This window comes from Nelumbo lutea, chromosome 1 (genome assembly GCF_056320005.1).
Source record: "Nelumbo lutea isolate HS-2025 chromosome 1, American lotus-T2T, whole genome shotgun sequence".
NCBI classification, from domain to species: Eukaryota; Viridiplantae; Streptophyta; class Magnoliopsida; order Proteales; family Nelumbonaceae; genus Nelumbo; species Nelumbo lutea.
Genome location: NC_142684.1, coordinates 207,659,252 through 207,684,795, shown reverse-complemented (window position 1 = coordinate 207,684,795; position 25,544 = coordinate 207,659,252). Strand labels below are relative to the sequence as shown.

The following is a 25,544-nucleotide window of genomic DNA, read 5'->3' as shown; positions in this document are numbered from 1 at the left end:
GAGTCATTTGTGAGTTTTGCAATGTGAGTCATGTCAGTTTGGGAAACATCATCGTGTGTCCTTCAGTCCAAGAGTTGAGAGTCGTATGTTGAGTCCTTTTTCTTTGGTTCATTCAGATGTTTGGGGTCCAATCAAAATAGAGTCTTATAATGGGTACAAGTATTTTGTCTCCTTTATTGATGATTGTTCAAGAATGACATGGATTTACTTAATGAAAGAAAGAAGTGAATTGTTTTCTATTTTTCAAAAATTCCATGCTGAAATACGCACACAATTTGGTGTTCCAATCAAAATTCTCCGTTCAGATAATGGTCGTGAATACTTTCTTACTTCATTTCAACAGTATTTAGAACAGCATGGCATTATTCATCAGACATCATGTGCATACACCCCTCAACAAAATGGGGTAGCTGAACGGAAGAACCGTCAGCTTCTTGAAACTGCTCGGTCTATTCTTCACCACATGAATGTTCCTAAACGTTTTTGGAGTGATGCTGTACTCACTGCATGTTTTCTCATTAATCGGATGCCCTCCTTCATTCTTCATGGTCGGTCCCCCTTCTCTATCTTGTTTCCCACTTTATCTCCATTCCCATTAATTCCTCGTGTCTTTGGTTGTGTGTGCTTTGTCCACAATCTGAGCCCTGGAAGACAAGCTAGATGCACGCTCAATTAAATGTGTCTTCCTTGGCTACTCACGGACTCAGAAAGGGTACAAGTGTTATAATCCCATTACCCGGAAGTGCTATGTCTGTCCTGATGTCACATTTTTTGAGTCAGTCCCCTTCTTCTCAAGTCCTGAAGCACCCTCGTCTCCACCCGCACTTCCTCTTCCTCTCCCTGTCAGTGATCCAGTTCCAGATGTTGTTGTTGGAGTAGACTCATCACCTCATCCCATGCAGATCACCACCGAACGTCCACCAATCCGGCAAGTGTATACACGTCGAACGGCACCGGCCCCTCCTCCAGCTTCTACCTCATCTGCGGATCCTCTCATGGCTCCTATTGTTGAACCCTTAAACCTTGATCTACCCATTGCCTTACGGAAAGGTAAACGCAGTTCTACCCTCCATCCCATTTCCAATTTCGTTTCATTATCTCGTCTTTCTACATCACATCGCCAGTTTGTTTCCCTTTTATCCTCTATTTCCATACCTAACAATGTCCAAGAAGCTCTCAGTTCACCTGATTGGCGGCAGGCAATGGAAGAGGAACTTTCTGCTCTTCAACATACTCAAACGTGGGAACTTACTACTCTCCCACCTGGTAAGCATGCTGTGGGATGTAAATGGGTGTATACTGTGAAATACTTGCCAAATGGTAGTGTAGAGTGTCTGAAGGCCAGACTTGTTGCTAAAGGTTACTCCCAGTTGTATGGAGTAGACTACATGGAGACATTCTCTCCGGTGGCTAAGATTGGTTCTGTTCGTGTACTAATTTCCCTGGCAGTTATGTATGATTGGCCTCTGTTTCAGCTTGATATCAAGAATGCCTTTCTCCATGGTGATCTTGTGGAGGAGGTATATATGGAGCAACCACCTGGGTTTGTTGCTCAGGGGGAGGATGGTAAGGTATGCAGATTGAAAAAGGCAATTTATGGGTTGAAACAATCCCCGCGTGCTTGGTTTGGGAAGTTCAGTGAAATGGTGAAGAGTTTTGGAATGAAGCAGTGCCAGGTAGATCACTCAGTGTTCAGCTATGACTCAGAAGCTGGGAAGATTCTATTAGTGGTCTATGTGGATGATATTGTCATTACTGGCAGTGATAAATTGGGGATTGGCAAATTAAAGGTATTTTTGCAAAACCATTTCCAAACAAAAGATCTTGGAACATTGAAATATTTCTTGGGAATAGAGGTTGCCAGGTCAAAACAAGGTGTAAATCTGTGCCAAAGAAAATATGTTCTTGATCTATTGGAAGAAACAGGACTGTTAGGTGCAAAACCGGCTGAGACCCCTATGGAACCAAATGTTAAGTTGAGCAGTGATACAGGAGAAGTATTTGAAGATCCTGGAAGGTATAGACGACTAGTGGGGAAGCTGAACTATCTAACTATCACGAGACCCGACATATCCTTTGCAGTCAGTGTGGTGAGCCAATTCATGTAGGACCCTCGTATACCTCACTGGGATGCAATTCTTAGAATTGTGAGGTATCTGAAAGGAGCTCCAGGCCGTGGACTATTGTATAAACCAGGAGGAAAACTTGAAGTAGTGGGGTATACAGATGCAGACTGGGCAGGCTCAGTGAATGATAGAAGATCTACTACGGGCTATTGCACATTTCTTGGAGGAAATCTTGTGATGTGGAAGAGTAAAAAGCAGACGGTTGTGGCCAGAAGTAGTGCTGAAGCTGAGTATAGGGCCATGGCACATACTACCTGTGAGTTAGTGTGGTTGAGGAATCTTCTACAAGAAATTGGGTTTCACATGGATAAACCTATGAGACTGTATTGTGACAACCAGGCTGCACTCCATATCTCATCCAATCCTGTATTTCATGAGAGAACAAAGCACATAGAGGTTGATTGCCACTTTGTGAGGGAGAAGGTCCTTGCTGGAGAGATAAACACAGAACATGTGGGCTCGAATGATCAATGGGCAGATTTGTTTACAAAAGCTCTAAACTCAGGGAAAGTGAATCATCTATGTAACAAGTTGGGATTATATGACATATATTCTCCAGCTTGAGGGGGAGTGTTAGAGTGAGCCGAATAAGGGTAATTTAGTAATCTTATGTCAGTTAAGTACTTTGCTTATGTGGCTGTTTTATTAGAGTACTCTGCCCCACACTTAAGTGAGGGCAGTTTAGTCTTTGTAAGTGTAATTAGAACCTAATAAACACAAGGGGGTCGACTGAATGGAAGACTAATCAGTTCGACTAAACCCTCCTGTTCTCTCTTTCTCTTGTCTTCTTCCTCATCTTCTTCTTCCTTCTTCACTGGTTCGGACTACTGTAGCTGCTCCAAAACAGGGGTGATGCAGTTATGACAACTAACTATCATATTAATCGCATGCCGTCTTGAATCTTGGAGTTCAAATCTCCCTTTATTGTCTTGTTCCCTGAGGGTGAAATGTTTCCTATTCCTTTGCATATCTGTAGTTGCACATGTTATGTTCATGTTCCTAGCTCTCAAAGACATAAGTTTGAACACAAGGGTCCAAAGTGTATTTTTCTAGGGTTTGCCTCCACACAAAAGGGTTATTGTTGTTTTGATTCCACTAGTGACATTCATTTTGTCTCCATTGGTGCCACCTTTGTAGAGTCAGTTCCTTTTTGTGGTCATTCTTTAAGGGGGAGCATTCCATTGACTTGTTTGCTTAGCCACTTCCTCTACCTTTTCCTGTCGATCTTCAGATTGAATCCCCTATGGTTTCTTTTGTCTCATTGGTAAAGTCCTCATCCTTCGGATCCCTCGGATCCCTCGGTTCTTCCATTCCTACTCCTCCTCCACTTGCTAGTCCTCTAGTTTTCACTACTCATCCTCTTGTTCAGAGGTGGTACAAAGACAAAAGTTACGACATGAACAGGTTGGACCCTAAACACTCCCAACTCCTAAAGAGAGGACAAGTCATTTCCACCTACTCCGGAACCTTCCTTTATAGACTTGGATTGAGGAAGGCTATGAGAACTAAAGTAGAAGCATTTCGCAACAATAATATCTGGGATATTGTGGATTTGCCTGGAAGAAACCAATGGCATGTAAGAGGGTGTTAACAATTGTAGAGAACACTGAAGTGGGCCCCACAGCTACGGTCCCACTGTGTTCGTAGGGTAGAAGATATTCTAGTCTACCTAGGGTTAGCTATTGGTCATTTAGTTGTTTCAGTTGTTATTTATTTCAGTCTTTTGTTTTACTCTATTTGTTATGTAAAGACTTAGGGCAGATCTGTCCTTTCCATGTAATGAGCATAACCTATAAATATTAATTAAAGTGGCGGCGGCAGAATATGATGCTTTTGCTCCTCCTTTCAACCCTTGTGTTCTACTACTTCTTCTCCCTCTTTCTCTTCTCTCCTCTTTCTTTCTGCTTATCTTCGATCCTGAGATTCATTAGGGTTCAAGACTGATAACAGTCCTGAACTTCTAGTTGGTATCAGAGCTAAGTTCTCTCATGTGAGCCTAGTCCAGCCGACCACATGAGAACCATCTAAGGCTGGAAGACTAAGAAAGCAGAGTTCGTTGATTGGTTCTTGGAGATCTCCAGAGGATTAGCAGCTGTTTGAAGAAGTATCACAGTTGTAGCAAGTTGGTGATCAGGAAGAATCAGAGAAGGCTAGGGTTCGGGTAACCTTGGTAGGCAGCGAACTGCATTCTACTGTAAGTTTTTTACTTTCTGAGAGAAGTAACATCAGAAAAGATAGGTTGGACCTATCCAGTAAGGGTGGCTGAACTACTCTAGGGTTTTATCTCTCTATTCTCTAGGGTTTCTCTAGGGTTTTGTCCTATCCCTACGGCAAACCCTAGGGTTTTGTCCTATCCCTACGGCAAACCCTAGAATTCTGCTCAACATTGATCAGTTTTAGGGTTTCATATTAACCCTAATACAAACCTTATCCGTAAGGCTCTTAGGACTGATTAAAACCTCAAATTTGCTTCAGCATATCAGATTGCCCTTCAAACTGTGTTTCAGTCTTTTTTTTGGGGTTTCAAACACTTTTGAAGGGGTGAAAACAGTTCGGACTGTTGCTGTTGTGTGTGGTTATTGATTTCAGACACTTTTGGTTCTCTACTGATTTTGTGACTGTTGTTGGGATTTCTAGTGCTGGTTTTGACTGTAGTAACCCTAATTTTTGATACTTCTGGTTCTTGACTGAAATGGAGCTTAAGAATCAGGCAAAAGGCAGTTTTGGGAACAACAGTTATGGTGGTGGTTCCGAGACAAGTTTTCAGATTACAACCGTAAAGTTTGATGGATCAAACTACTTGGAATGGGCCCAATCAGCCATGATGGCTATTGGGGGAAGGGGCAAAGTAGGGTATCTCTTGGGAGATGTAGCAGAACCTTCCAAGGGAGACCCTACGTATACCAAGTGGGTCCAAGAAAACTACTTGGTTATGACATGGCTCTGTAATTCAATGCAGCCCCATATCAGCCGAAATTACTTATGGGCAAAGACAACCAAGGAGATATGGAATGTGATGAAAGAGACTTACTCCCAACCCCTTAATGTTGCCAGAGCATATGAGTTGAAATGTGAGGTGAATGCCCTTAAACAAGGAGAGAAACCAGTGTCGGTCTATTTCTCTAACTTGCAGTCCCTGTGGCATGAGATTGATCACTTAGAGACTCTTGAGTGGGAGAGTCCCAAAGATGCTCAGATACATAGAAAGCACATTGAGACAAACAGAGTGTTTGAGTTTCTGGCAGGACTGAATTCAGAATATGATATTGTGAGGCAACAGATCTTGACCAGAGATAGTGTGACCCTCTCTCAGGCATACTCCTTAGTGCACAGTGAAGAGACGAGGAGGAAAGTCATGATGCAACCTCAGCCGCTTACACCTGCCTTGGTAGCTGTCAAACCCAAAACAGAGGGTGATTCAGAGAGGGACAAAAAGAAGGAAGATAAAAGGGATGTGGTTTGTGAGCATTGCAAGAAACCTAAACACACAAAAGAAACATGTTGGAAGCTGCATCCACATTTGGTCCCGGCAAAGTTGAGAAATAAAAGGAGTAATGCTCATGTGGCTACGACTACTGATTCAGCATCCTCATCTGGCACGAGAGGCACACCATTAGAGACCTTAGTTGCAGTTCGGGCAGCTCTAATACAATTGGAAAAGGAAGTTGGCAGTTCAGCTCAGTTACCTCAGTCATCATCAGCTCCAGCTACATCGGCCTTTGCACACTCAGGTACTCGAGCCTCAGCCTACCATGCCTCCGCTCCAGGTACTACTGAACCGTATTGGGTAATAGATTCAGGTGCATCTAACCATATGACCAACTTGCCCTCTCTGTTTACTACTTATCACTTATCTTCTGGTAGGGATAAAGTATCTATAGCTGATGGCTCTCTTGTTCCTATTTCTGGCAAGGGTGACATCAAACTGTCAGATACTATATCCTTGTCCTCTGTCTTGCATGTTCCTAAATTGGATACTAACTTCCTTTCCGTCAGTAGCATTACCAAACATTTGAACTGCTCGTAACCTTCTTTCCTGACCGATGTGTTTTTCAGGACATGGAGACGAAGAAGGTGATTGGGACTGGCTGTGAGACGAATGGGATCTATCTACTCGGGGAGAGTTCTCGTCGGGAAGAGTCAGTGGATAAGAAGTTACTGGCTTCTCAAGTTGTGAGTCCGGTTGTGTTGTGGCATAACCGATTGGGTCATTTATCTTTTCGGTCCTTGAAGAGTCTGTTTCCTACTTTGTTTGAGTCTGTTGAGTTATCTCAGTTGAAGTGTGAAAGTTGTGAGTTGGCTAAACATTTTAGAAACTCTTATTCATTGAGTAATAAAAGGAGTAATAGTTCTTTTGATATTGTGCATACTGATGTTTGGGGGCCATATCACATTCCTTCTATGGGGGGGTACAAGTATTTTTTACTATTTGTTGATGACCACACCCGTTTTTCATGGGTTTATCTTATGCGATCACGAGATGAGGTGCCTGTCCTGACCCAAAACTTCCACCAAATGATCCTAACACAATTTGATGCCAGGATAAAAGTACTTAGATCTGATAATGCAAAGGAATACTTTGCTAAGCCATTGGCATCGTACCTCCTTAATCATGGGGTTATCCACCAGAGCACGTGTCCTCATACACCTCAGCAGAATGGGGTTGCAGAGAGGAAGAATAGGCACATCTTGGAGGTGGCTAGAAGTATTATGTTTACCTCCAATGTCCCTATTCGCTTTTGGGGTGATGCTATCCTTACGGCGGTATATATTATTAATCGGATTCCTTCTCGGGTTCTTGATATGAAACTTCCTTTTTCCCTTCTATACCCTAATGAGGAGTTGTTCACTATTCCCCTCAAGACATTTGGTTGTACCTGTTTTGTTCAGCTTCTTGGTCCCAATCACTCCATGTTTCAACCCAAGGCCTCCAAATGCATTTTTCTTGGTTATGCACAAACTCAAAAGGGTTATTGTTGTTATGATCCTGTCTCAGGGAAGAAGTTTGTATCCATGGATGTCACTTTCTTTGAGGAAACACCCTACTATTCTCGGGTCTCTCCTTAGGGGGAGAGTAGTGAGCGTGGAGATTTGGGTCTTTTTCTTCAGGGGGAGGAGTGCAGTGAGGACAGGGTTAATACCTTTGGGGCTGTTCCCTTACCTATTCCTGTTGATGATGAGGGCTGTAGTAGCGAGGGTGGCCAAAGGGATCGGGAGTTGAGAGTTTATCATAGGCGATGCAGGCAGATTGATCCTGGTCATCAGCAGTCCCAGCCAGCTACAATCTCTTCTACGGCTCCAAGTCCAGATATTACAGTCCCAGGGCCCACAGAGACTCCTTCCATTGTTGCTACCTCACCCTCTGCAGATGACATTGACCTTCCCATTGCCCTCCGTAAAGGAAAACGACATTGCACCACATCTACAGCCCACTGCATCTCCCAGTTTTTGTCCTATGATCGCCTATCTCCCTCCTACAGGTCCTATCTCACCTCTGTTGCTGATGTCCCTATTCCGAGAACAGTGCAAGAAGCCCTATCAGTCCCGGAGTGGAGAGGTGCAATGCAAGTTGAAATGGATGCCCTGTTGAAAAATAATACCTGGGAGCTAGTTGACTTGTCCAAAGGAAAGAAACCAGTTGGATGCAGGTGGGTATTTACTGTGAAGCATAATGCGGATGGTTCCATTGAGAGGTGCAAAGCTCGGCTAGTTGCAAAGGGGTTCACTCAAACTTATGGTATAGATTACTTGGAGACATTTGCCCCGGTAGCCAAGATGACCACCATTCGGGTTCTATTATCTCTTGCAGCAAGCTACACTTGGCCTTTGTACCAAATGGATGTTAAGAATGCTTTCCTGAACGGGGACTTGTAGGAAGAGGTCTACATGCAGTTGCCTCCTGGGTTCTATGATACAGAGGCAGGTAAGAAAGTTTGTCGGCTCAATAAGGCTTTGTATGGTTTGAAGCAGTCACCTAGAGCTTGGTTCGACAGATTCAGACTAGCCCTTGGGAAGTTCGGTTATGTACAGGCCCAGTCAGATCATACATTATTCATCAAGAGGGTGGAGTCGTCACTGACATTACTTGCAGTTTATGTTGATGATATTGTGGTCACAGGAAACGACAACCATGAGATTGAGTCCCTCAAACAGCTTCTTCATCAAGAGTTTGAGGTGAAAGATCTGGGTACACTACGGTATTTTTTGGGTATTGAGGTTGTTAGATCTAAGCAGGGGATCTTTGTCTCTCAAAGGAAATATGTGTTAGATCTCTTGGCTGAAACTGGAAAGCTAGGTGTCAAACCTGCAGATACACCTATTGAACAGAACCACAGGATTAATGCAGAGAGTGGGGAGCTGCTTGAAGACAAAGTTATGTTCCAGCGGTTAGTGGGAAAACTCCTATATCTGTGCCTTACCCGACCAGACATCAGTTATGCCGTTAGTGTTATCAGTCAGTACATGCATTCTCCTAGAACCACACACCTTCTAGCAGCAGAAAGAATACTAGCATATTTGAAGAGATGCCTGGGTAGAGGCATACTGTTCAAGAACAATGACCACATGAAGGTGGAAGTCTATACAGATGCCGATTGGGCTGGGAGTGTTGATGACAGAAGGTCTACCTCTGGATATTGTGCTCTTGTGGGAGGTAACCTGGTTTCTTGGCGGAGTAAGAAACAAAGTGTTGTCTCTCGATCCAGTGCTGAAGCTGAGTATAGGTCAATGGCTAATGGAGTGGCTGAAATTCTTTGGCTGAGATCACTACTTGAGGAGTTGGGCGTTGAGTATGAGAAGCCCTTGATGCTGTATTGTGATAATCAAGTGGCTATTAATATAGCACACAACCCAGTGCAGCATGACAGGACTAAACATATTGAAGTTGATCGACACTTTGTACGAGAGAGGGTCTCATCACAAGAAGTATGTCTCCCATACATCACCTCCAATATGCAACTGGCTGATATCCTCACTAAAGCTGTATCACGAAAGAAGCTAGAGGCAGATCTATCGAAGTTGGGAATGATAAACATTTATTCCCAACTTGAGGGGGAGTGTAGAGAACACTGAAGTGGGCCCCACAGCTACGGTCCCACTGTGTTCGTAGGGTAGAAGATATTCTAGTCTGCCTAGGGTTAGCTATTGGTCATTTAGTTGTTTCAGTTGTTATTTATTTCAATCTTTTGTTTTACTCTATTTGTTATGGAAAGACTAAGGGCAGATCTGTCCTTTCCATGTAATGAGCATAACCTATAAATATTAATTAAAGTGGCGGCGGCAGAATATGATGCTTCTGCTCCTCCTTTCAACCCTTGTGTTCTACTACTTCTTCTCCCTCTTTCTCTTCTCTCCTCTTTCTTTTTGCTTATCTTCGATCCTGAGATTCATTAGGGTTCAAGACTGATAACAGTCCTGAACTTCTAGTACAATCAAGTATCATGTTGATGGAACCATTGAGAGGTATAAGGCTTGGCTAGTAGCCAGGGGTATACTTAGGTGTATGGATTTGATTATATAGACCTTCTCACTAGTTGCAAAAATGACCTTAGTGAGAATTCTATTGTCCTTGGTAGTGAGTTATACCTGGCCATTATATTAGTTTGATGTTAAAAATGCTTTCTTAAATGGAGATTTGACTAAAGAGGTTTAGATGTCACTTCCCCTAGGTATGTATGGTAAGGAAATGTAGGGCAAGGTATGTAAGGTAAGGAAATTTAGGGCAGATCGGGAGTTTAGATTTTTCTTGGGAATCAAAGTTCTAGGTGTAAAGATGGCATCTTCATCTCCTAATGGAAGTATGTATTAGATCTTCTTATGGAGACTGGGAAACTTGGTGCCAAATCTGCTTCTACACCCATTGATTACCAGCCATAAGCTCTCAGTTGATGATGGTGAGCTCTTGGCAGACATGGGAGTGTTCTAGAGACTTTTGGGGAAGTTACTATACCTCCGCATCACATAGCCAGATTTTTCTTATGTTGTCAGTGTAATTAGTCAATTTATGCATGCCCCTAGAGACACACATATGGCTGCTGCATAACGGGTTGTGTTACTTGAAGGGAACTCCAGGAAAGGGTATCCTCTTCTCTAGGCATGGACACATGAAGCTAGAGGCTTATAGCCAACTAGGCTGGTAGTATATATATATATTTTTTGAAGCAAAGGTAACTTTTTATTGAAGAAGAAACAAACAGAAGTACATGAGGGAATGTACTGAAGCCAATAATGGCTTGGCAGGATTACAAAGGCAAACAACTGTCACTAAACAAGAAATCCAAACCAACTTTTGCTAGGATATCAGCAACAAAATTTTGCTCCCTAGGAATCCAAACCGACTTCACATTCATAGAGCCTAAGATATCCCTGGCTTCAACTAAGAAATGGGTGAGTCTCCAGGGCCCTCCCTTATCCTGTAACCAAGCTAGTGTTTGCAGAATCCCCTTTAATGGTTAAGGAGGATAAACCTAGCCATTTGGCAAGGCGATTTCCTGTGAGTGCAGCCAAAATCTCTGCCTTTGTGGCATCAACCCTTCCAATCGGACCATTGTAAGCCCAACAAACATTCCCCCTTTCTCCTCGGATTACACCCCCAATTCCTGCTTGACCTGTGGATCGGGCGCTACCATCAAAGTTTAGAGTCATTTCTCCTTCTCTAAGATCCTGTCTCATAGTCCACTCAGATCTTGGAGAGGAGTGTAGGATTTCTGGAAGGTTTCTCTAGAGATCATTTAGGGAGAGACCTTTGAACACTTTAGAGTTGATTACCAAAGGTTGCAGAGATGTGTGATGTAGGAAGTTAGGTCTTCAACATTTCTAGCTTTATTTTCAAAGATTCTATTGTTCCTTTCTTCCCAAATGCCTCACAAGACTGCATGGGTCACTGTATTCCAGTGGAATCTTCCTCTTTTTCCTAGCCTTTTGCCTTGACATTGCCACAAGATGTCCACCGCCCTCTCAGGGAACATCCAGCTGTAACCAACTAGGTTTAGGAAGAAGTACCAAATCTTTCTAGTGCCTGGGCAGTGGAGAAGGATGTGATCAGTTGTCTCCCCGTTGCCAAGACAAAGAGGACAGACATGAGGGGAGATGCATAATCTGCCTTTAAACTTTTTCTGAAGCAACTAGTAGGTGCTTATTCTTTTTAAACAAGCTTCCCACACAAAGAAAGAGATTCTATGGGGGATGTGTGATATCTAGACTTTCTTAGCCGGAAAAGGAGACCTTTGATCTTCTGACACTAGATCCTTGAAAAAGGAGTTAGAGGAGAACTTGCCAGCAGGATTAGGTTTCCAGATTCTTTGGTCAGGGGTAGCAAAAGAGATGTAAACCTCATTTACAGAGTTTAGCAAACTAGCTATATCAGCAATTTCTATTTCTCTTAAAGGCCTTTTGAGGTTTAGGATCCAAGTTGTTCTTGAGGGTGAGGGGTTGAGGCTAGAGGCTACCGTGGCTTATTTGGATTGGGACAGGTTAAAGATTCCAAGTTGTTCCTGATTAGGCTGGTAGTATTGATGATAGAGGATCTACATTGGGTTATTGTGCTTTGGTTGCAGGGAACATTGTGTCTTGGAGAAGTAAGAAGCAGTTAGTAGTAGCCAGATCTTCAACTGAGGCAGAACATAAGGCAATGGTACATGGAGTTTTAGGGTTTTTATGGCTTAGGTCACTTCTAGAGGAGATGGGCATTGCACATGATAAGCCCTTTATGTTGTACTATGATAACCAGGCTGCAATTAGCACAATTCATAATCCAGTTCATCATGGTAGGACAAAGCATATTAAAGTTGACAGGGATTTTATAAGAGAAAGGATGGCTTCTAGAGAACTCTGTTTTCTTTCCATTGCCTTGGAGCAACAATTAGCAGATGTTTTGACCAAGGGTGTCTCTAAGAAAAGTTAAGCACTATGTAAGCAAGTTGGGCATGATTGACTCTGCTCATATTGAGGGGGAGTGTGGAGATGATGGGATGAATCATGAATGGGCCTTATTTCTTTTTTATTTAGTTATATTTATGTTTTTTGTTTTTTGAGTAGTGGCCTTAGTTATGGGCCTGTTTTTTGCTTTTTTTATTATTGTTTTAGTGTTGTCCGCCCTTTTAAGGGTATTCATGTAATTGTACTCAGATTACAACTAAAGGATAAAAGATATCTTTAGGGGCTGGAGAGAGGGTCGAACTACTCTCGTGTTGCATTTGCCTTTGACGACTAACCATCTTCATGTGGGATCTACAACTATACTCGTGTTGCATTTGCCTTTGACGACTAACCACTGATTAGGTTGATCAGTCAATTAATGATTTGTCAACGTACTCAACCACAAAATCATTTTATATCTTTATTTGTTTGTTTGCATAGGACGACCTAGTGGGGAAGTCATTCGTGCAATTACAATTGGTGATTTGGGTTGTAAAAATAATTTCGAGTTATTTCAGAAAATAATCAAGTTGAGTTACAGAATTCATTGGTCAAAGTACCTATTTGGTAGGGATAAGAGTGTTAGTGTGAGGCAACATTATTCGGGGCTGGAAATAACAGAATTATGGTGCTTATTTTAGAGGTTTTGTTCTGATTAAAAGGTGGTTTATGTGGAGTTTAGCCTAGCAAATGGTTTAAGAGGATTATAAAAGGAAGAAATTTAAGGAGGAACAAAGAGTTCTCAAGGTTTGAATATGACCAATATGAGAGTTTATTGGCTTTCTCTCCTTCATCAAAAGATTTCAGAGACAAGATGAAAGAGGTGGAGGAATTGGAGATAACTACAAATGATATTTTTGTAGTGAACACTGCTGTGGACCCCACTGATGTGGTCCCCATAGTGTTCGTATGGCAGCAATGTTTCTGTTAGATATGACAGTGTTAGTTGGAGTTATTTCAGTTAGTTATTTCAGCTTTATTATTAGTTATTTCTTATTCTATTTGCCATGTAAGCAATAAGGGCAATTCAGCCCTTTTACAGTTATATAAATACTAAGAGTGGGTCGGCAGAAATCATAACCTTCCCTCTCTTTTTCTGAAACTCTCTTCGTGTACTCCTTCTCTTCCTCTCTTCTCTTCTTCTTCTCATCAATTTTTTCATCATTTTTTCTTTTAAATTCAAGACTGATTGTAGTCTAGATCGACTACTTGGTATTAGAGCCGACATAGGATCTCTTATGCTAGTCTGATTAGGCCGACTGCATGAGAACCTCCTAGGTTTGGAAGTTTTTCAACATGGAAGGAGGATCGGCTGATTCTTGGAGGTTACTGGTAGTGTGCGGCTGCTACTAAAGGGATTGTAGAAGTCTGGGAAAGTTCCAATAGTAAGGAAGAATCAGAAGAAGCTTCGGATCCTTAAGATTAGGGTTTTACATCAACCAGAAGGTGGCGGCTAGAGATTTTTTCATAAAGTAAGCTTTTTTCTTGTGATTGACTTTAGAAAAGATCATCTTGGTTTAGTCTGAGAGGTGCGGCTGGAAAATCTTTGTGTTTCTTTAGGGTTTTGAGGGAAAACCCTAAAATTCAGAACTATTATTTGTTTCAGATCAGAATTTGAACTGGTTTCATTCAGAATTCTGTTTTCTGTGTTCTTTGGAAGACCTAGGCCGGTTGTTATCAGTTGTTTGGGTGTTGTTTCTCCTATTACAGTAATTAAAAAAGGGTTTTTTATTAATTCTTGATCAAGAATGGAGTTCAAGAGTCAAGGGGAAGGTGTTTTGGGGACTAGAAATTCTGGTAACATATCTGAGAATGCCTTTCAGATTATAGTAGTTAAGTTTGATGGATCAAACTACCTAGAATGGACTCAATCGGCCATGTTGGCCATTGGGGGTAGGGGAAAACTGAGCTACTTGTTGGGAGATGTGAAAGAACCAACTAAGGAGGACCAAACTTGTACCAAATGGGTTCAAGAGAACTATTTGGTTATGACATGGCTGTGCAACTCTATGCAGCCACATATCAGTTGGAATTATTTGTGGGCGAAAATAGCTAAGAAAATATGGGATGTCATGAAAGAGACCTACTCCCAACCCCTTAATGTTGCTAGGGCTGATGAATTGAAATGTGAGGTTAACAACCTTAAGCAAGGAGAGAAACCAGTCTCGGTTTACTTCTCTACATTGAAATCTTTGTGGCATGAAATTGACCACCTGGAAACACTTGAGCGGGAAAGCCAGAAGGATGCACAAACTCATAGAAAGCAGGTTGAGACTAATAGGGTTTTTGAGTTCCTATGGTCTGAATCCTGAGTATGATATTGTGAGACAGCAACTACTGACAAGAGACAGTGTGACCCTATCACAAGCCTACTCCTTAGTGCATAGTGAAGAGACTAGGAGAAAGGTTATGATGCAGCATCAACCCTTCCCACCAGCCTTGGCAGCAGTCAAACCTAAGTCTGGCGGTGATACGGAGAGGGATATAAAGAAGGAAGACAAGCGGGATCTAGTATGTGAACATTGCAAGAAACCCAAGCATACTAAAGACACCTGTTGGAAGCTGCACCCTCATTTAGTCCCAGCAAAACTCAGGAACAAAAGGGGTAATGCTAATATGGCTGTTAATACTAATTGTACCTCATCGGGCACAAAAGGCACACTCTGCCTTGACTCAGTTAGAAAAGGAAGTTGGCAATTTAGCTCAATCATCTCAGCCGCCATAAGCTTCAGCTCCCACATCAACTTTTGCTCATTCAGGTACTCGGGCCTCAGCTTATCATGCTTCAGCTCCAGGTAACACTGAACATTGTTGGGTAATAGACTTGGGTGCATCTGACCATATGACTGGCTTGCCATCACTATTCACTACTTATCGCTTATCTTCTGGCAGAGATAAAGTGTCCATTGCTGATGGTTCCCTTGTTCCAATTTCTGACAAGGGAGACATCAAGTTGTCTAATGCCATCTCCTTATCTTTGGTTCTGCATGTTTAAGCTAAATACTAGCTTGCTTTCAATCAGTAGCATTACAAAACATCAGAATTGTTCAGTAACCTTTTTCCCCGACTGATGTGTTTTTCAGGACTTGGAGACAAGGAAGGTGATTGCGATTGGCCGTGAGACGAATGGGATCTATTTGCTTGGAGAGAGTTTACATTGGGAAGATAGTGAAGACAGGAAGTCTTTTGTTTCTCAGTCTGTTAGTCAGGTTATGCTTTGGCATATTCGGTTGGGTCATTTATCTTTTCGATCTTTGAAGAGTTTGTTTCTTGATTTATTTGAGTCTATTCAGATGTCTAGTTTAAGATGTGAGAGTTGTGAGCTTGCAAATCATTGTAGAACATCTTATTCATTGAGTAATAAAAGAAGTAATAATCCTTTTGATATTGTGCATACCGATGTTTGGGGTCCTTACCACATCATTGCTATGGGGGGGTACAGATATTTCTTGTTGTTTGTTGATGGCTATACCTGTTTTTCTTGGGTTTACCTTATGCATTCTCGAGATGAGGTTCCTGCTTTGACCCAGATCTTTCATCAGATGATTTTAACCCAATTTGGGATCAAAATCAAAATCTTCAAATCCGATAATGTGAAAGAATACTCTGCCAACCCACTCTTAGTATTTATATAACTGTAAAAGGGCTGAATTGCCCTTATTGCTTACATGACAAATAGAATAAGAAATAACTAATAATAAAGCTGAAATTACTAACTAAAATAACTACCAACTAACACTGTCATATCTAACAGAAATTCTGCTTCCATACGAACACTATGGGGACCACATCAGTGGGGTCCACATCAGTGTTCTCTACAATTTTTACTAAGAAGAAGAAAAAATATAGAACTAGGCTAATTACAGATGATATGGATGTTAGGGAAAAAAGAGGATGGTGAAAACATGACAATTTAGGAGATTGTTGAAGGAAAAGAAAGTGAAGGGGATATGATAGCAATTGATGAAGTTACCACAATTGATACTTATAAAAAAAAAGTTACACAATTGATAAGAAAGTAGATTTGAATAGAGTGGTTGAAAAGGAGGTTAAGGTAAGCAAGAAATTGGGGTTGCTTTTCTAGGGAGAAAGAACTTGTCTAAAAAAATGCTCTTGGAGTTGGAGGATGGTAGGAGGAACAACTCTTATAGTGTAGATGGGATCTTTGGCTGGCTGCTGGTAACCTTGAGAGAAGTGGAGGTGCTGCTGTTTGAACCGCCAGAAAGAATTGTAATAGATTTGGGTGATTGACCTGCAAGACAAACTCTTGCAGTAGTTTGGGTGATTCTCTTGCAAGAAAAGGAGTAGATAGTAATCAAGTTTTGTAATTTGATCAAATGGGGAGAGATAGCAAGTAACGGTTTAATTACATTTTTTTTTTCTGTTACCAAAAAAAGAGTTGAAACAGATTATTAGGATTCAGCCTGCCCTTGAATCCTATTAGGCTGATATCAGTCAATAAGAAGGAAGAGAGAGAGAGAGAGAGAGAGAGAGAGAGAGAGAGAGGAGAAGAGAAGAGAAGAAAGGGAGAGAGTTCTGGTTTGAATGAGAGAAAAATCACCTCTCCCATTTGGCCAGATTTGTTTTATATTATTAATACTATGGAAATGACGCACGTGCCCCTACTTAAGTGACGGGCACTAGATCTAACATAATCTTACACATCAGCAACTTGAACATAAGCATAAAGATAGAAATACCCCTACATACTCAACACTAACACTCCCCCTCAAGCTGGTGAATATATATCATATAATCCTAGCTTGTTACATATGTAGTCCACTCTTCCCCGACTCAACCCTTTAGTAAACAAGTTTGCCCACTGGTTCCCTGTGCTAACATATGTAGTGTCTATCACTCCACTTAGCACCTTCTCTCTCACAAAGTGACAATCAACCTCTATGTGCTTGGTTCTCTCATGAAACACTAGATTAGAAGAAATATGAAATGCAGCTTGATTGTCACAGTAAAGCTTCATTGGAGTGTCAACAGTGTATCCCATCTCCTGTAGAAGGTTCCTTAGCCACACTAATTCACAAGTAGTATGTGCCATAGCTCTATATTCTAACTCTGCATTGCTTCTTGCCACAACTATCTGCTTCTTACTTTTCCATGTCACCAAATTACCCCTAAAAAAAGTGCAATAGCCTATGGTAGATCTTTTATTAGACACAGAACCGGCCCAAGCAGCATTAGTATACCCTTTTATTTCAAGTTTTCCGCCACTTCTATATATCAAACCACGACCAGGAGCCCCCTTTAAATACCTCACAATCCTTAGAACCGCATCCCAATGTGGAACCAGAGGTTTTTGCATGAACCGACTTACCACACTAACTGCAAATGAAATGTCTAGCCGAGTAATGGTTAGGTAGTTCAGTTTACCTACAAGCCGCCGGTATCTGCCAGGGTCTTCAAACACTTCTTCCATATCACTACTCAACTTAGTGTTTGTTTCCATAGGTGTTTCAGCTGGTTTAGCACCTAACAAACCTATTTCTTCCAGAAAATCAAGGACATATTTCCTCTGACACAAGTTAATACCATGCTTAGACCTTACTACTTCTATCCCCAAGAAATATTTCAATTTACCAAGGTCCTTTATTTGAAAATGTTCCTGCAGAAAAGTCTTCAACCTATTAATGCCCATTTTATCATTTCCGGTAATAACAATATCATCTACATACACCACCAATAGGATTTTCCTTGCCTGAGTGTCATGACTGAAGACTGAATGGTCAACTTGGTACTGTTTCATACCAAACTTCTTTACCACCTCACTTAACCTACCAAACCATGCTCGAGGAGATTGTTTAAGCCCATAAATGGCCTTCTTTAGTTTGCACACCTTACCATCCTCTCCTTGAGCTACAAACCCTGGTGGTTGTTCCATATAAAGCTCCTCGAGCAGATCACCATGCAAGAAAGCATTCTTGATATCAAGCTGATAGAGGGGTCAATCATACATAACAGCAAGAGAGATCGCAACACGAACTGAACCAATCTTAGCAACCGGGGAGAAGGTCTTTGTGTAATCAATACCATAGGTTTTGGAGTACCCTTTGGCAACCAGTCTAGCTTTCAGCCGCTTTTCACTACCATCAGGTAAGTACTTAATAGTATAAACCCACTTACAATCGACAACCTGCTTACCAGGAGGAAGAGTGGTGAGGTCCCATGTATGATTATGAGATAGAGCTGAGGGTTCTTCTTCCATTGCATGGCGCCACCCTGGAGAGGCAATGGCTTCCTGGACATCCTTAGGGCCAACAACAGAGGATAACAAGGAGATAACCTAGTGATGGGAAGCAGAAAGGTGAGTGAGAGAAACATAATTAGAAATAGGATGAAGGGTACAACTATGTTTAACTTTCCGCAAGGCAATGGGAAGATCAAGGTCAGATACTAGGGGTGGGGCTGGTGTGGGGACAACTGCCGGATCTGTTGACGATGATGGAGCTGGAGGAGGAGCCGATACATGTGGGCAATGTGTATACACCAAATGGATAGGTGGCCAATCAATAGGTGGTGGCACCGGAGGCAAGGACTTGGTTACAGCTGGAACAAGAGGCAAGGACTCTGGTTGTATTGTCTTGACCTGAATACAACTTCTTAGCGTGGTCCCACACTTCTTTGGTAGTGTCAAGAAACATGAAATTTACAGTAATCTTGGGTTCCATACTATTCCATAACCATGTGATAATCTGTGCATCTTCTTGTTCCCAGTCATCATACTCATGAGAATCAGTTGAGGGTTTTTCTTCCCTTATGTGTTTCACCTTCTTTTTTGCCTTAAGAAAAACTTTTACAGATTTAGCTCAGGGTACATAATTTTCTCCATTCATTTTGATGGTCATTTGGCCATCACATTAGTCTTGCTATCACTGCTGTCTCCCATTGCTGAATTCTGTTATTGCTGAATTCGGCACACTGCACACTAGACCACACTACACACTGAACACACTGGTTTCAGCACTTATTATTGCTGAAAGTTGCATTCTTTACACGACAAACCCTACCCCACGACTACCTGAAAACTCACCACACTGTTTGAGGATCACTCCCCCTTCGAATCACACTGAAAAAAGCATAAACCCTAGCACACTACAATCTGAAATCCCACCATACAATCTGAAGCAGACTTATCATTTGATTCATAACAAGGAATTGCATAGAAATCTCTTACCTCATCACCCGAAAATCAGACCACACAAGACACCCACAGCACCACACGAATCAGCCCTCTTCTCTTCATCGATTAGGGGAGGGCTTCTTAGAAGCCACAACAACTGACCATGAACAGAACAACTGGAGGCATAGAAACCTCCAAGGGAAGAGGGTGACCACTCCTTTTCAGCCCTTTCCCTTATCTCCAACTGATGGCGAAGAAACCAAGAGCAAACCCTAGATTGGGTGCGCAGAGAACAGAATTCTGGGCAGGTCCGATTTGCTCAGTTTAGCTCCGATACCATATTAGGATTCGGCCTGCCCTTGAATCCTGTTAGGCTGATAACAGTCAATAAGAAGGAAGAGAGAAAGAGAGAGAGAGAAAGGAGAAGAAGAAAAGAGAAGAAAGGGAGAGAAAGTTCTGGTTCGAATGAGAGAAAAATCACCTCTCCCATTCGGCCAGATTTGTTTTTTATTACTAATACTGTGGGAAAGACACATGTGCCCCTACTTAAGTGAGGGCACTAGATCTAACATAATCTTACACATCAGCAACTTAAACATAAGCATAAAGACAGAAATACCCCTATATACTCGACACTAACACAGATTTTGAGCTGTTTTTATAGTTGTTGGTCTTCTCACTGTTTTTTATGTTGAATTGCATGGTCATTGTGATGGGTTTTTCTCTTTAAAGGAATTATGTGTGTTGTAGAAGTTTTTTTCTATTTGATAGTAACTCTTCTTTCCAAGGTTATATCTTTTCACCTTGTCTAGTGTTCTCTTTTTCTGTTTAATTAATTATTATTTTATTATAAAAAGGGTTTTATCAAGTCCACATTGATTACTAGTGTAAGCTATTTGGGCATGACCGATGTATATGCATAGCTTAAGGAGTTATGTTTTCCATTTTTTATCTTTTATTATGTCTAGCCACGTGTTGTGTTGGCCAGGGGTATGTTTGTCATTTTTTCTTCTTTGTAACTGACACAATAAATGAAAGAAGGGGGAAACAGATGACACCATATTGTCTCTTCTCTCCAAGTTTTCTCTCTTCTTGTTTCTCTTAGCATCTTTTCCTTTGTCTTTCTTCTGCTACAATACGTATAAATCAGATTGCTTTTCATTTTGTGTAGACAAATACTGTAAAGCTTTTATGAGATGTTATAAAGTTATGAAAGTCTCTAGCTCAACTCATTTTGTAACTTTGTGATTAGAATACAGCTTTTGAATCACATAGTGTCCTTTCTTTTTTAACTTATTGTGAAAATGTCACAAACTTCCATGTTTCACATTCGTGTCTTTCTGCAGGTGAGTGGTGCATGGCTTCTTTACAAGTCAAATACAATGGAAGATGGATTTCTTTCAGCAACACTTAAGGGTTTCACTGTAGTTGATGATCGAATGGGAACTAAGCAAGAATTTAGGCTCGCAATTGACAGACCCAAGATTACTGGGTATAGTCCTCTTCAATATTCTAGTGATGACAAGAAAAGAAACGTGGTTGATTCTGATAAGCATGCCTTAAAATCTGATGATGTAAAACCTATTCCTACCATGCTTATTCTTGATGCCAAGTTTAGTCAGTTGGGGACCTATGTCTCTGTATGTGTCCAAAGACCACAGTTGCTTGTTGCGCTTGATTTCTTACTTGCCGTTGTTGAGTTTTTTGTTCCAACAGTCCGTGGTATGCTATCAAATGAAAAGGATGAGAATCCTCTAAATGTACTTAGTGCAATTATTTTGAATCAACCAACTTTTAGGCAGCCATCTGCTGATTTCTCTCTGTCACCTCGGAGGCCACTGATTATTGATGATGAAAAATTTGACCATTTTATATATGATGGGAAAGGTGGAAATTTATATTTACAGGATAACCGGGGATTCAATCTCTCAAGTCCTAGCACAGCAGCTTTAATTTATGTGGGCAATGGAAAAAAATTGCAATTTAAAAATGTCTTTATCAAGGTATTATTTTGTATCTCTCTGGCTTTTATCTAGAAATTTTAATGATCATCAAATGAATATCATATTTATGTTCTGCTATAATGTTTTTGCAGAATGGGCAGTTTTTGGATTCTTGTATTGTTCTGGGGTCCAATAGTAGCTATTCAGCTTCTGAGGATGATCAAGTATTCTTGGAGAGATGGAAAGATAGTTCTTCTGAAAACTCTTCAGAGGGAAGGACAAATGGTGTATCAGCTCAGAGCATTGTAGCAGATGACTCTACAGAGTTTATTATTGAGTTACAGGTGAAGTTATGACTTCTAAGCATAGTAGACGTCTCTTAGGTGAATTCCTTCTCTCACTTTGTTTCCATATTCTATATGTTACTGAGTGGTAAGTAGCTTGAACATATTGTTATTTTTTGGCAACATGTCGGAACTTTTCTTCATAGTTTAGGATGGGCATTATATGGTTAGGGCAAAATCTGTGGTGCATGAACTGCACTGTGAAGCAAAAAACTTGAAGCAGTGATGAAGTCCTTAATGGTAAGTACACCTTGTGTGAATCAATGAAAAGTAAATAGACCATATCTTTTAATTAATTAGTTGAAATTTTGATTTAAAGTGCAACAAATATTTGAAATGCACCCTAGCTGGACTAATGGTTAGAAATGTGATGCATATTGTAATACTTGCATTTGGGGGAATCAAAACTATAGGGGAAAATAGTGCAAAAGGCCCAAGATCAGAAACATATCTAAAAGTGTGCAATCTATGCATGATGAATAGCCAATTCAATCAGTTGCAAAATGAATTTCAGCCATCTTATTTAAACAAAATTGCCTTTAGGCCAGTGGGTCTATTAATAACCCCTTAAGTCCCAGGTCAATTGGATGCTGATAAGGTGCTTTACAAGGAGAGTTCTAGGTGATCCCGTTAATCCAGAAATATTGTCAAACTTGAGTCAAAATCAATTGTTGATTTTGACTAAAGGGATCCACTAGGATATGTTGTACAAACCTTAAAACCTACGAATTCTAGCAATGTGATTTTTTTCCTCTTGGGGAGGGCCAAAAAACTTGTGCTACAGTAGCTCATTAGAAGGAAAAAGTTCAGTCAGATCCCAGATGAGGGAATTGTGAGAGGAAGATAATTTTGGTGGCTCGTCAATTTCTTTAAGCAATTTCCACAAGGCAGGCCTGTACAGGAGGGTTATCATCTGATGATGCATTTTGATTCATAGGAGCGACTTTTAAGGAAATCATGGAAGAATCCAAGATATTTGGAGGTGGAGTTTACAAGAATTTTTGTTGGTTGCCTCACTTTCAGGTGTCTCTTGAACCTTGTGTGTGCTGGTGTAGATGGGTTTTCCTCTTCTACCATATAATCTTGTTAATGAAACTACTTAGAAAAACAGCACTGGTTTGTGAAATTTTATTAGTAAGGATTTAGACTCGGAAGGTAGGGATTTTGACAATCCATTCAATATGAAAATGTTCTGCATGATTGTAATAGTGGCAAATTTCTAGGTTATTGAGTACTTGTGGTTTAAGAGCATTAGTAGCAGAAAGAACAAGAAAGACAAAGAATCATGAGGAAGAGGGAGACCATATGATCAAGGACACTGCAATGTGGGTAAGGAGACATTCTATGATGATCAGGGGATGAGAAAGATCTCAATGATTCTGTTAAAGACCTTCAACAACAGATCAAACAGCAATAGGTAGATGATGATAATGCCAATCATGAAATGTCATCTCACATGAAGAAGGGGAGAGTGTACTATTAAAGAATTGAAATGGTCAAGAGAATTTATAAGGGGAAGATGTGGTGGTGAACAAAAGAACTGGTGTTGAAGACTATTGAAACAATGATAACAGTTGGAAACTAGTGTTGTAAATCTAAGGTTTGTATGAGAAAGAAAGAGAGAAAGGAGAAGAAGAAGAGGAATGTGTCGAGTGGTGTGCTTTCTTTTTATTACTGTTCACACCCTCAAAAGGAACTTTATATTTTGAAACAAGAAATTACAAAGAGGCCCCTACTTGGGTGCCTAAATACAAAAAGAGTACAAAGGGAAGAGGTAAAGACTAAAAACACCCTTGTCTAATCTTTGTCAACACTCCCCCGCAAGCTGAGCATATATGTCAATCATGCCCAACTTGGCAAGGTTCTTAGCAAACTTTGGGTGGTGAACACCTTTAGTGAGGCGATTGGCTAGTTGTTCTTCCAATCTTACAAAAGAAAGGCAAATCTCTCCACTAGCAGTTTTTTTCTCTAATAAAGTGTCTGTCCACCTCAATATGCTTTGTACGATTATGTTGAGCAGGATTGTGAGCAATGTTTATGACTGTTTGATTGTCACAATATAGTGTCATTGGGATATCCGCTTGGATGCCAATCTTAGCCAATAAGGTCTTCAGCTAAAGTAGTTTAAACACTCCATGAGCCATTGACCTATATTCTGCCTCAACACTAGAACGAGCAACCACAGATTGTTTCTTACTTTTCCATGAAACCACATTGCCTCCGACTAATGCACAATAACCAGATGTTGATCTTCTATCATCAATGGACCCTGCCCAATCTGCATCTTTGTAAGCCTCAATCTTTAGATGGTTGTGGTTGGAATACAACATCCCTTTACTAGGAGGAGGAGGAGGAGAAGGAATACCATCGTTACAGGGAAGATAGGGAGGAGAAGGAGGAGCAAAAGAGACAGGGACAAGAAGGCAGAAGGGAGTCTGATCTTCACTTGCATTCTCCCCTTGAAGAGAAGGACGAGATGACTGGAAAAAAGAGGACTCCAAAAAGGTAACATCCTTAGAGACATATCTCACTCCAAAAAGAGCATCAAAGCATCTATAGCCTTTCTGGACAAGAGAGTAACTGAGTAAGATGCATTTAACTAATTTAGGATCAAACGTATGTCGAGAAGAGGACTCATATCACGAACAAAACAAACACAACCAAAGATTTTAAGGGGGAGATTGAAAAAGGTTTGTTAGGAAAGAGAAGTTGATTAGGAGAATGAAGATTAAGGGTCCTTGAAGGAAGTTTGTTGATGAGATACAGAGTCGTCTCAAAAGCATTACCCCAGAAACAGGTGGGAACACGAGTCTGGAACAATAAACCTCAAGCAACTTCAACCACATGCCTATTCTTCCTTTCAACTACCCCATTTTATTGTGGAGTATGACTACATGAACTCTGGTGAATAATGCCCCAATCTTCATGAAATCTATGCAAATGATGTTCAAAGTATTCCTTGGCATTGTCAGATCTTATTATCTTAACTCTTTTCTCAAACTGTGTCTCTACCATATTCATGAAGTTTTGAACCACCATAGGAACTTCATCTCAACTTTTCATCAAGTAGGGCCATGTATACTAACTGTAGTCATCGATGAAGAGGATGAAGTATTTATACCCACCCATGTAAGGGATAGCATATGGGCTCCAAACATTAGTATGAATAAAATGAAAAGCAACATTACTTCTTTTACTACTCGCAAAATATGTGGTTCTACATTGTTTTGACAGATGACAGACTTCACATTCAAAGTTCAACTTTGACACTAAGTCAAATAAGTTTGGAAACAAAAGTTTTATAGAATTGAAATACATATGACCAAAACGACAATGCCATAATTTCAAAAGACTCATTTTCTCATTTGAACAAGACTCAATCTGGCTCGATAATCCATGCTCTAAAGGTCCATCAAAAAGGTAGACTCAATTAGCTACATGCTCACTTCCAATCATCTTCCCTGTGCTTAGGTCTTGAAAAACACAATGGGTGGGAAAAAATGTTACTGAGCAATTATGGGATTTGTAAGAGAACTAATAAACAACAAACTTTTATGTAATTGGAGCACATGAAGAACCGATTCAAGAGAAAGGCTATGAGTGAGTTTGACTTCACCCTGACCCGAAATAGGGGTTTGAGATCCATTAGCAACAATAATCTTGCCCTTCCCTGAGGTTAACTTATATGAGGTAAAAGGTGAAGGCATACCAGTCATATGGGCATTGGCCCCGGAGTCTACAATCCAAGGACTAAAAGATGTGGAACAAGCAAGTGCAGTACTTATCTTGGCATATGAACTAGATGGATTACTAAGTCCAGAACTAGATGAGGAGGATGTACCACCCTTTTCCAGCTGTAGCATTATATTATTGAGTCTGTCCATTGCATCAGAGGAGTCAGGAACATCAGATCTGGATATTTTGCTATTTTCTGCTTGAAAAATCTACTAAAAGTCTTCTAATATCAGGGCGAATCAAACCATATATGATTCATGTATTGCCACTGACACCTATACGAATTGTTGATGTCATCTGGCGGCGATCTGACATCAGCAGTTCATCTTGTGAAAGAGAGTCAGCAAGA

At 40.8% G+C, this 25,544-nt stretch overlaps 1 protein-coding gene across 4 annotated transcripts in view; it reads left to right on the top strand.

Moving 5' to 3' along the window:
* The window catches only part of LOC148880646 (pleckstrin homology (PH) domain-containing protein), a 172,320-nt gene that overhangs the window by 57,550 nt on the left and 89,226 nt on the right, over window positions 1–25,544 (top strand). For 3 of the 4 annotated variants that reach the window (XR_016104620.1, XM_088962620.1, XM_088962622.1), the window contains 3 exons: window positions 15,125–15,250; window positions 20,520–21,176; window positions 21,269–21,460. Coding sequence is in view for 3 of the 4 variants with exons in the window: in XM_088962620.1 (XP_088818746.1) it covers window positions 15,125–15,250; window positions 20,520–21,176; window positions 21,269–21,460 (975 nt within the window). In the remaining variant the exon portion in view is untranslated. The remainder of the gene's footprint in view (window positions 1–15,124; window positions 15,251–20,519; window positions 21,177–21,268; window positions 21,461–25,544) is intronic. The other variant, XM_088962621.1, reaches the window with a different exon arrangement.